Source organism: Xenopus laevis, chromosome 6L (assembly GCF_017654675.1).
Source record: "Xenopus laevis strain J_2021 chromosome 6L, Xenopus_laevis_v10.1, whole genome shotgun sequence".
NCBI classification, from domain to species: Eukaryota; Metazoa; Chordata; class Amphibia; order Anura; family Pipidae; genus Xenopus; species Xenopus laevis.
The window spans coordinates 62,341,398-62,354,058 of NC_054381.1; the positions used below are offsets into that span (position 1 = coordinate 62,341,398).

Genomic DNA, 12,661 nt, shown 5'->3' on the forward strand with positions numbered 1-12,661 from the left:
AACATATGATGAGCAAATCTGTATGCATTGAATTGCCATTTTTTCCCCACTGAGTTTTCCTGACCTAAATGCATTGCAGTCAATCTGCGTTTTTTGTGCATTTTTTCTTGCTGCTTTATTCTCGGCACAAACATATTCATGTAGAAAATTCACAGTGGTTTCGCAAAAATATACGTGTCTGATAGAAAAAAAAGTTACTCTTCAATAAATATGACCATTTATTAAGGGCAGACAGTTTTCATATGTCTACAACATTTTCATCAAGAGGCTACTATTTGGTAAAGGGCATAGTAATTAAACACAGGATATTATTGGAAAATATATGTAAATTTTTTCATATTACTCATTTTTATACAGTAAAAGGGGCCAATACCCCTTGTACAAATACAAGGTATAAAGGGTGACAAACTATAATATTTGATTCCACAGAATCTTTAGTTTACTTATTGAAATGGCATTAGGGCAAAAGTTATGTAGAGAAATCATCTAATGCAATGTGCAAAACTGGAGGAAAAAAAATCCACCCTCACCAATGATTAAATAAATAAGAAAGGACACACCTGGGGAGTAAGCATTTTTAATAAAAAGAGAACACTGCTAACAGGAGATTGCAGGTACTTAAGGATCTTAGACTTCTATTGAGTACATGATAAAAAGAACTTGCAAAACTGATATGCAAGCAGAGGTTAGATGGATTTAAACATTTTACAAAACTGTAAAGTATGAATAAAGCATTAAGATGGGAGTATTATTAGAGCATTATAAGATAGGAGCATTATTAGAGTAAAAAAGGATTATATGGTTATAAAATATGTGCCTGACATCTCAATAAAATATATGAATTGAACTTACAGTAAGTATCCAGTCATTTTATTCTTTTATTGTTACTGGCGAAGCACTCCTTTCATAAGCTTAAGGAATACCTTTAAGAGCTTGATAGGTGCTGAGTAGGGCCCCATTTCCCAGCTGCAACCCCACTTCACCAAAGACAGCATGTGCAGTGAAGGTGGGGCCCACCTATGAAGTACCAACAGTGGGACTCTGATAAGTAGCTGAAATATATGTTCTTTCATTCCATGACCTTTGCACTGCTGGAAATAATGTAGGAGCTCATATCCTTCAATAAATGGATCATAATATAGCGATTGTACTCTATACTTCATCGAATCAGTTCCATTAATGTGCTAATAAGTCACAGTCGGTTTATTGGTGGTCAGTGGAGTTTGTCCTGAGTCTAAATCTACTCAGCTTCTTGCGTCTGTCACAATTGCTCTTCGTTGTCATTGATACCCATTATGTATGTTTCTACAAAAAATTGCAATAGCTCATATAAACTCATTTAATATCATCTGATATAAGCGAATATCACTCTATAAGTAGTTCATATAAATGGTCAAAATTATTTTATTATTAAAACTAATGTACTAGTAAGTCAATTGGTGGGATTTGTCTTTTTTTCATTCATTGGTGGCCAGTGGAGTTTGCCCCTGCCTGCCCCTGGGCATTGTCATTGCTTGATTCACAAGTTCTGCAAGTTTTTAGGCAAATCACAGCACTTTTGCAAAAGTTATAAAAATTGCATAATGTTTATGTACCTTTATATGTAACCTACCTAATTTACATAGCTTTTGCAATGTAGTTGTGGCCCACTCCGGATTAAGATTTCACTGGACCCAGGACAACTGTCCCCTCTCTATCCCCCATGGCAGCTCTGTATGCAGTACAGTCCATGTAAGTCCTGATTACACATTGGGGTACTCCCTCCACTGCCAGATTTCACCACAAGTCTGCCAGCAGGCATGGAGGATAAGGTGATTTTTGTTTCAATATATGGAAACCCATGGGCCACCTCTAAAGCTGCCACCCTAGACATAAGCCCTTGGGTGCCTATATATAAATACAGCCCTCGTGTTGAGATAAGCACCCTTCGTGTTCACAATAATACAGTAAAAGTAAGAAATAAAGGGAAATAATATATTAGGGCTTTTACAACGGATTCAATTGAAAGCCTGGGGTATATGTCATCATTTCTGGGGAATATGTCATCCAAACGTAAATTCAAATGAAATTTCTGATGATGATGAATCCTTTGTCCTGGTGGACATTTATTGTCTGTTTATTAAAGTGGCCCTCCCTGCACAACAGATAGTGTAGATAAACTTAGGTTTACCACAGTAAGGTTCCAGAAAAAAAAGTGAATTCTGAAATTTAGGAATTTTGAGAAGCCTGTTTTCATCAGTGAGACTTTCCTCCCACACTCCAAAAACCATACATGCAGGTAAATTGGCACCCGATAAAACCTACTGTGTGTGAATGTCATAGGGACTTTAGATTGTAAGCTCCACTGGGGTAGGGACTGGTGTGAATGATGAATAATTGAAAAATCTCTTTAAAAAGCTGCAAAATGTTGCTGCACTATATAGATAACACGGTGCTGTCCAACTGGTGGCATGCATGTGGCCCATTAGCCCCCCCCCCGTGTGAAAGTCTGCTGTATCTGCTTACCATGTGTAAGCTTTAAAAGGTATTTCTACAGAGATTAATGTACTCTCTCTTACATATTCAGAACTGTCTTGGTTTAATTTTTGATTTGTCATATACTCTGCTTGTGTCATCTTGTCTTACCTACATAATTCTCAAAGGACAATGCATTTAATATAAATCACATATTATAGTTTTCCCCCTTTCTCATAGTATGTGGCACTGACCTGAACTATGTGCTGTTCACATTTTAGGTTATAATGGACTCTCTCTTACATGAAAATATTCAGGGGCCAAACACCTTCAAGGAGTAATATTAAGAATTTATACATACTTAGGAGTGGAAATTCTTTGCATAAATATTATCAAAATGGTCTGTACATGCTAACCTCCTACAATTTTTCAAGTGTTTTCAAGTTTTTGTGCATATCTGCTAAAATACATTTGATCCTGCTAAACAGCTAGCATAAAACCTACTACATCTACAACAATAATTTTCACTGCCATCTTGGATTTCTACTGCCCATTGTGCCTATTAATGACCTTATTTCTATAGCTATTTATTTGAAATGCAGCTGTATGCTGTATACTTATAATGCTGTTACGGTTTTGTATAGCCTCTTCTTAGGTGTTTATTAATTTTTTCCATATGCCACGTGGCCTTGATGTAGCAAAGTGTACAAAAAGCGGTCACAGAGTAAATAACACATTACGTACAGAAACGTTAGTAAAACGTACAGAAAGGTTAGTAAAATTACATATTGAATCTTTTTAATGGCAGCCATTGTTAGTAGGGGGTATTCTATGGCCTTTCCATAATTCAAAGCCTACAGGTGACAGCACACAAGGCAAACAACCCCCCCCCCCCTTAACAACTTTGCTCCACTTGGCCTCCACATGAACAAACACCCAGGGCCAGTGTGTCTGCAGCACCCTGAGGCCTCACGCCCGCTGTCCGAGAGCTTGTGGTCCTTGCGCCAGCCATGTGAGGCCGTGAGGCCGCGTAACTAATGCGGCTGGGCGGCATGCCGCCCCTAAAATTTTGCGGCCATAGGCCCGGCCCTATTGGGCCTCACCACAAATCCGGCCCTGCAAACACAATCTCCCAGTGGCTTCTCCTGCAGCAAGACAGCAGTGCAGTTGAGGGGGAGATTTGCATGAGGGCATGTGCCTCTTCTGCACCCTCCTAGTTCCAGTATATGTGTATTTTATAGTTATCTTTACAAATATAATCCCCACACTAACCTGTAAGCTTGAAGCAAGAATATCTTATAAGTATTGATGCAGACCGTCCTTAAACTGTTTACCTGCAGAAAATAACAGCCATTTAATAAATGCAAATATATATTTGTCTCTATCAAGGCAACTTTTAAGGGTTTAAAATGCTCATTTTTACCTTTAAGTCAAGGAAGAGACTGTGACACTTCAATCTGAGGACTCTTATAAGTTTCTGTTTCATGTATTTTCCTGCTGCAGAACTATGACAAAATGTCATACTTGATCGGATGGAGGTACATGCATAGCTAAAAGGAGGAGAAGTAAAATAATGGAAACTTCAATCACAGCCCACATCTGCTAGTTTACTGCCGGGTAAATGTAAAATTCATGAAGTTCAAATCCTAACTGACAGTTAAATATAAAACTTGGGAGTAGATATTTTGCTCTAAACCTCCAATTGTACAATTAATGTAAATCCAATAGGCCCTTAAAGGAAAACTACACCCCAGAAAGAATACTTAAAAGGAACAGTTACGTCAAAAAAATAAAAGTGTTTAAAAGTAATGAAAATATAATGCCCTGCACTGGTAAAACTGGTGTGTTTGCTTTAGAAACACTACTATTGTTTATATAAATAAGCTGCTGTGTAGCAATGGGGGCAGCCATTCAAAGGAGAAAAGGCTCAGGTTACACATCAGATAGCAAATAAGCCGTCTGTCTGTCTAATGGTGTTATCTGTTATCCATTTGTTAACCTGTGCCATATAGCCATTTTTTAATTTCCACCATTGCTCCACAGCAGCTTGTTTATATGAACTATAGAAGTGTTTCTGAAGCAAACGGATCAGTTTTACCAGTGCAGGGCAACAGTACATTATATTTTCATTACTTTAAAACACTTATAATTTTTGGTGTTACTGTTCCTTTAACAAACAGAAGCTTATATCATATTAAGTGGCCTATTACAGAATTATACCAAACTGGATAAAGATATCAGTAAATACTGCCTTTTTACATCTTTTCCCTTGAGTCACCAATTTGTCATGGTCTGTGTGCTTCCCCAGAGATTACCCAACCAGACTGCGCATGCGTCTGCCAACGTCTCAAGGTAAGAATGATAGAAAAGCAATTCTGAAAGAGCTTCTACAGAAATACCCTAGGTTGGTTCAGTTTTCTGCTAACAGGAGCACTGGCCGGGGTATCAGTTAAGAGCTTATGATCACTGGAGAGTACCTAGAATTTTGGCACCAGTGATTTAACCTTTCTTTTTCCTTTGAAAGGGGTTTTCACATTTAAATTAATTTAGCATGATGTAGAGATTATTATTCTGAGATAATTTGCAATTGGTCTTGACTTTTTATTTTCAGTGTTTTTTTTAAAAAAAATGTTTTAGCTTTTTGTTCAGCAGTTCTCCAACTTGGAATCTCAGCAAGTATCTTGTTGCTAGGATCCAAATACCCTAGCAACTAGGCAGTGGTTGGAACGAGAGGCTGGAATATGAATAAGCGAGGGGCAAAATAGAAAGTCAAGTCATAAAAAGTAGCAATAACAATAAAATTGTAGCCTTAGCCAAATTTTTTGGGTTGCTGGGGTGCATGATTTATTATTTTGGTCAGGAAGCAGCGCAAAAAAAAAAGTACAGCTCAGAGTGCTGCTGGGTTTTAGAATGAGGTGCTAGTGGAACAATATGATTAAAAAGTGATACTGCAAGGGGACGTGGCCAGATGGCAAAAGAGGTCACATAAGCTGGACTCTCCCGACCTGAACTGACAGAAGTACTAAATAAGAGATACCCAGACAAAGCAAAAATGGGGAAACACCACAAAAAGACGGAGCAAGCATCGCAGAATGTATCCCAAAATGCTCAGAGTACTACGTCACCGTTTCTTGGTAAGAAAACTCCACATCATTTGGAAGCCCGAGAATAGAAAATGGCGGCGGCAGTAGCCCGCAGCCCAAGCCCAGCTGGATCGACAGCCTCAGGATATAGCACTGCATCAGTGCAGACAGACATCCACTTCTTACTCCTCGCTTTACCAACTAAAGATGACCTGCGAGCAATGGCAAAAACGCTGCAGGAATCACATAAAGCAGACTTCACAGAGATCAAGGCGGAACTGTGCAGTATAGGTGAGGCCCACAGCAAGATAGATTATAGGCTCGGCAAAGTGGAGCAGGCCCATAACTAAATTACTCACAAAACCCACGATCACATTTACCTACAACGCAAGCATTTGGAGGATCTGGACAACAGAGGCCTCCACAACAACCTCAGAATCCGTGGAGTACCGGATTCTGTTCCTCCAGCCGAACTTTGTAACACGGTGAGGGCTATCTTTAACACTATACTGGGTAAAGACCTCACCAGCCCACTTGAACTGGATAGGGTGCACCGCATGCTAGGAATACCCAGGCTCAGGACTGAGTGACCTAGAGAGGTAGTGTGCTGTGTCCATAAATTCACAATCAAAGAGGACATAACCCATGCACTTCAGAATGTGGAACGATACAAATACCAGGACTTAGAAGTATCCATGTTTCATGATCTGGCCTGGCTCACAATACAACAACTTAGAGCCCTCAGGCCTCTTACTACTATCCTTAGGTCCAAAACCACACTGTATCTTACAGATGGCGCTTTCCATTTGCCCTAATGGTCCTGAAAGAAGGAAAGCAATACAGCCTGAAAGAACCCAATGGCATGGAGGAATTGTCCCAATCCCTGGGCCTACACGCCATATACTGTATCTTAAAGAATGAAGGGAACTAGCATACAGTGGACACTTATTATAGACATTGGAGATGGAGCAGAACACACAAGCTCCCCAGCCCGTACACTTCAGAACATTCAGACTAACTCCACTATTCCTATTTCTAAGATATACTGAGATCTTCTGAACCTACTCTAAAGAAACTATGCAATTGAAATCAGTAGATAGGTAAAACACTCCAAGATACAAAATAGTCTAAAACCAAGCCAGATGCTCTCCAACCCGATTGCTAGCGACAACAAAGGGAGGGAGAGAGAATTATAGCTTTCCTACAGGACACATGTGCTGCAGCAGGCTCTATCACAGACCTATCAGACTTCCTCCGTAAAGCCTTTTACCCATTTGACAACCACCTTGGTGGAACAACATAGGATGGTCTTGGAATCGATCAAGCAACACATCACACAGCCAAATGTCCTACTTGAAGAGGCATACAGCTTAGTTAGAAAAGGCTCATTGCGGATCCTCCAGGAGACAGTATCGACAACTGGGCAGACTATCCACCTTATCCCTATGGTGGAAAAAATGATGGACAGAGTGACTGATCCTGCAGGACCATCCTAACCACTTTATTGGAGAGCTACCCTGCCAAGGTATGTACAAATGATTTCACTATACTTAAATCTTGCGACACCCCCAACGTGTACGAGAATGTTAGGCAGAATTGGAATGGCCACCAGAGGACACAGAACTTCACATGCTAACTTTTCTCACTTAATAACTTAATAATCCTCTTTAAAACTCGGAAACGCATCTATAGTCTCCCTGGTCCAGAAATGCTCAACACAGGAACCATTTAGACGATTGTGGATATATTATAAATATCCTCCCCTAGCCTAGCAAAAGATAGCTCTGTGATAGTGTTATCTTAAAAGGATGCATAAGTATTTTTGCTCAGATCCCTCTACACCTCCTCCTTAGATCCCCCGATCTCAATAGACTTGAGCCATATTTTACAAGCCTAATTGGTAACATAGGATTTAAAGCCTGGTCATTGAGTATTACCCCCACTCCCCACACGGAGAATCACCCATAGGTGGCAAACGGTCGAGGTTAAAAGTACCAAAGGGAAACCCAAAACCACATTACATTAGTTTGGTCTTGGACTGTATTTTATTTTTAAGATATCCTGCAAAATCAGAAACCTAGATTCAACCAGCACGTAGTAGATAGTAACACCTATCTCATTGTATATCACTTAATCGTTTACTAGAAGAGATCTACATTGACTTAGTATAGCAATTTGAGAACAGGCGGTCGGCAGGCCAGCTTTTTGTGCACCCCATTCATGTTCCCCCAACCATAGACCTCAGATGTGATATGGGGAAAACTCACATCAGATGTTTGGTCAAATTTACCCCATCTATTTTGTGCAACTGCATTGTATATTTATGTTTTGAATACTCTCATCTTTATTGCCCTACTCTTTTCTCGTCAAGCGGACGATCAAGTATACCACATAGATAAAAAGAAGCCTTTAACTACCAGCTCAGAGCCCACACACTGGTAATTACCTTGCATCTTACAAAACCATCTCTATGCAATTACACTTTTTACTCCTATCCGCATAACACATATAGCAGACTGGATTAAATTTTTATTCAATATGCTGACATTAATCTTCTCAAAGACGCCACAACTGACACAATTACATGGTCAGACCACCCACCCATTACATGCACCCTCATACACAAAGTCCCTTCTCATGGAATCTCCATATAGAAGTTGAATAATTCCCCCCTTCGTGATGAAACCACTAAAACAAATAAAATTCAAAAACTACAGAATTACTTTCAAGACAGATAAGATTGACCCCTGGACGATTTGGCTAGCACACAAATTACGTCATTAGTGGGGAATGAATTCAGATAGGCGCAAGGAAAAAAAAAAGAGAACGTAATGCTAGTTACAGTGATGTATAATACTAAACAGTATTATACATCACTGCAACAGCCGGTCCATCCCTGTCATGCTCTTATTCACTGATGTGGAGAAGGCATTTGAAAGGATGGACTGGACCTTTTTATGGAGTACCCTAAAAAACATCAACCTTGCCCTAGCTATTGAAAGTTTCCTAAGCAGAATCAGAAATAAGATATATTTTGGGCTACTGATTTAGTTAGATTAATTTTGAAATTGCTTACTGAATTAAAAATGTCGAGTTCTTTTAGTATATTTGGGAGCGAGATCCTGGGGTTTCTGAGGAAAAAAAAGCAGGTCATCAGCGTATGCGGCTATTTTATATTCTTTTTGGCCGGTTTTGATGCCATTAATGTCTGGATTATTTCTCCTCTATGGGCTGCTCCTTGGCTCTCTCCAACCGAAAGGACCCACAGAGATAGATCAGATGCCAAACTAAAATACACGGTAGATGTATGGGATACCCTTTCCAAAATAGGAGAATGGATTAACTCTTCCACCCCTCTCCTTCCAGTAATAGGCAAATAAATTTACCCCGGGTCTCGACCTGGAAAATTATAAAGGCTGAGAGATACTCCTTCACGCTGGAGCCAATTACTGCGATAATCAGGGCAGAAGGAAGTACATTGAAGAGTTGGTAGGTGATAATACTCCCTCAGATCTAGATAGATTTAAATATCTGCAAATCCGCCACTTCATACGTGAATCATTCTCACCACATAAGGACAGACCCAGCCTCACGAATATAGAATATATATGGGCCCAGAAAGATCCCCCTAAGAGAGCAATTTCCCAACTCTACAAACATAATATAGACCTCATACCTAGTCCTCTATCGTCTCTTAAAGACAAATGAAAAAAAGACATAAACATAATCGACAAGCCGGAAGAAGATAACTCTGTGGTGCTCGCTGGAAGAACCCCCGAGCCGGTGCAGTTTTCTGCTGATAGGAGCACTGGCTGGGGGTTTCAGGTAAGTATATACAATCACTTGCGGGGCCTAACATTTGGCACCCCCAAGTGGAAGAAGACTTTCCTTCTCCTTTAAGATAACGGAGATCCATAAGTTTCAGGAGCTGAGAAATGAGTCAACAACAGACTCTCAGAATTTAATAAAAAAATGGTACTACTGGGTACAATTCCTAAACACAGACTTTTATGGGCAGTTGTGTATCCTGTGAGATTGGCCTAAATTGCTCGCTATTATATGACTTTTAACATGTTTCTCCACTGCTCGCCAAAGATGATGCCGGGTCCAGTCAGCCTCTCCAGCCCTGGTAAGAATTTGGTAAGACCCTTAACCCTACAGCTTTCAATATTGCCCTCTTGTTCCTTAAAGCAACACACACACAGATACAAGAAGTCTCTCATCAATTGTTAAGATTTGAAATCGGTCTAGATACATAAACTATAAGAGTCTCAATTGACCAGAAGCTCACTATCTCCTAAAGGAACCCCCAAGCGGGACTATCATACCCTATATCCCCCCCCCGTCCCAAGTTTATTCCCTTTTTACCCCCCTACCTACTCTGACCTTCTCTAATGTCTCCTCCTTTTTCTCTTTCTTCATTCAACCCTTAAATGTCTCTGTAAATTCAGATCCATCGGCCGCAACGATGGTCTCCACACCACAGTAAGAAGGGTCTGAATTTTAGAACGCAGGAGACCTGAGACACGAGACCTAAAGATATTTATTATGCATATACTTCAGGTCAAGCTATTTACATATTCACTTTAGTCTCTTCCCTTGTTTTACACGTTTCTTTTTCTTTTAACATGTTTTATCATGACAAGTAATACTGATTAACCTGATTTCTGTTTGAAATGTGTCGATGTGAATAACTTGTATTCAATTGGAAAACTAATAAAAACATTATTCTTAAAAAAAAAGTGATACTGCAACAAACATCAGTATAAAATCTATACATTTTATATGACAGACCCTTCATTTGAAATAGCTTGGAGAACGCATATCTATTTCTGATGACAGGTACTACAACCTCTTTTTGAACCTTAGGAATCCATCAGTTAAATTAGATTTTTAATTTGTATTAAAATTTCTAAATTCTAAATTCTAAAGTGAAACAATAATGTATTATCCCAACCTTGAATAATCATAGTAAACGTCCAAAGTTTGGGTGTCCAGCAAAAGACCACACCATCGGAACAAGCAGTGACTGGGTAATTGTTCCACCTCAGAGCATTCTGGGATGTCATCAACAGGAAAGTTTACCACTGTTTTTTGAGGACTGATAGAGCACCCATATTGGGGAATTCCTTCAGCCAGAGTCCTGAGGTTAAACACACAAATAATTTAGTATATCAGATAAAGATAAGGTAATCATTTCATATATCCCCTATTGTGCCCAAATTAGGGAGCACGTTCAGACAAATTTGTAAATTACACCTATAGTGTACCTTGAAGGTTCTTGAAAAGCTTAAAGGGTGGTGCTGGAGATGGTTTTTGGGGGAGTAAGTGTATCCAAAAGGTATGAAAAATCTGTAACTGTACATTACATTTTTTAACATATATAATTATATTAGGCTAAATGAGAAATCAAGGAGGAGAATACTCCACACAACAATTCATTTCCAGACTGGATTCCTTCTATAGAAGCTATAAAAAATACATAGAAGTTAAAATGACATAGAAATTATAATACATGGGCAAAAGTATACATAAAATGTGGCATTGTTAGGACTGCGGGGTGAGGTTGCGGGCAGGGCATGAGTTAACAGGTGCTTTTGCAGCAGCAGTAGGCACAGGTTTTTTAATTCACTGGAGCGTACATACCACTGCCAGTTCAAATAGTATCTAAGCAATCTGGGTCAGAAACTGCCACATGGTTTCCAATAATACTGAAGTTCTATCAATTGTGTATGACCAATCTGTTTTGTGTTTTTATGGGTTATGGGTCTGCTCTTGAAACATTCACATGACCTTGGTATCTTTTAAAGAACATGGAAATACAATTGTAAGTCCAAGAGAGTGAGTACGGTTAGAAGACTGTTACGGTTAGAAGACTTCTAATCTACAGATTTCTCCTCCACACATATCAGTACAGTCCTGATTCCCTTTTACTCACATTTTACATACCTCAAAAATGTTTTTGCCTGGTCAAGATGAGGCGTTACCAACAAAAAATCATCAATCAATCGCATTAGTACCCTACAAAGAATAAACATGTGTTAAAAAAAATTATATAATATATATATATATATATATATATATATATATATATATATATATATATATATATATACACAAATATATTTTTATTATTATTATTATTATTATTATTAATAACATGTATTTATATAGCGCCAACATATTGCGTAGCACTGTCAAGTAAATGTGATTATACAACTAAATCACATGAATTATATACATAGAAGATATGGAGTTAAATACATCACAATCAATACAGGTACAAAAAGTTGAGGAAGGCCCTATGCATAGGCATACAGTCTAAAGGGAATGGAGTAATACACAAGGTGTGGGAGTGGGGAAGATCGAATTAAGTGGGTGAGAAATGTGGTACTGTAGGTGGTGTTGCGTTTGGTAGTTAAGCAGAGTGAGGGTAGGCAGAAAGCAGAAAGGTTGGGAGAAAGTTGGACAGACCGTGGGAGAGAGATCCAGAGGAGGGGTGCAGCCCTTGCAAAGTCTTGAATGTGGGAATGTGAGGAGGTAATGAGAGAAGAGTTGAGTAGCAGGTCAGTAGAGGAGCGTAGTAAGAGATTGGGTGAGTATATAGAGATGAGTTCAGAGATGTAGGGTGGGGCAGGGGCTTTGAAAGTCAGTGTCATTAATTTGAATTTGATTCTGAAAGGTAACAGAAGCCAGTGCAGGGATTGACAGAATGGCAAGGCAGAGGCGGAGCGGTTGCTGAGGTATACGAGCGTCGCAGCAGTGTTCATTATGGACTGGAGAGGTGACAGTCTCTGAAGGGGAAGGCCAATTAAAAGAGAGCTACAGTAGTAGACGCAATACGATGAGAGAGTGAATAAGAATTTTGGCAGCATCTTGGGTGATAAATGATCATATTTTGGATATGTTCCTTAGGTGGAAGTGACATGATTTAATAAGTGACTGCATATGAGGAGTGAATGACAGGGCAGAATCTAGGATAACCCCAAGGCACCGGGCCTGGGTAGAGTGGGTGATAGTGGAATTGTTAACTATGATGGATACTTCCGGGATGTTACTGGTGTTAGTTGGAGGAAAGAGAACCATTTCAGTTTTAGAGAGGTTTAATTTAAGATAGCGTTGTG

General features: G+C 39.3%; 1 protein-coding gene across 2 annotated transcripts in view; it reads right to left on the minus strand.

Moving 5' to 3' along the window:
• The window catches only part of tert.L (telomerase reverse transcriptase L homeolog), a 35,632-nt gene that overhangs the window by 3,721 nt on the left and 19,250 nt on the right, over nucleotides 1-12,661 (minus strand). Inside the window, 4 exon segments of one of the 2 annotated variants that reach the window (NM_001085633.1) lie at nucleotides 3,727-3,788; nucleotides 3,878-4,004; nucleotides 10,495-10,680; nucleotides 11,487-11,558. In NM_001085633.1, the coding sequence (NP_001079102.1) occupies nucleotides 3,727-3,788; nucleotides 3,878-4,004; nucleotides 10,495-10,680; nucleotides 11,487-11,558 (447 nt within the window). 2 annotated transcript variants of the gene reach the window in all.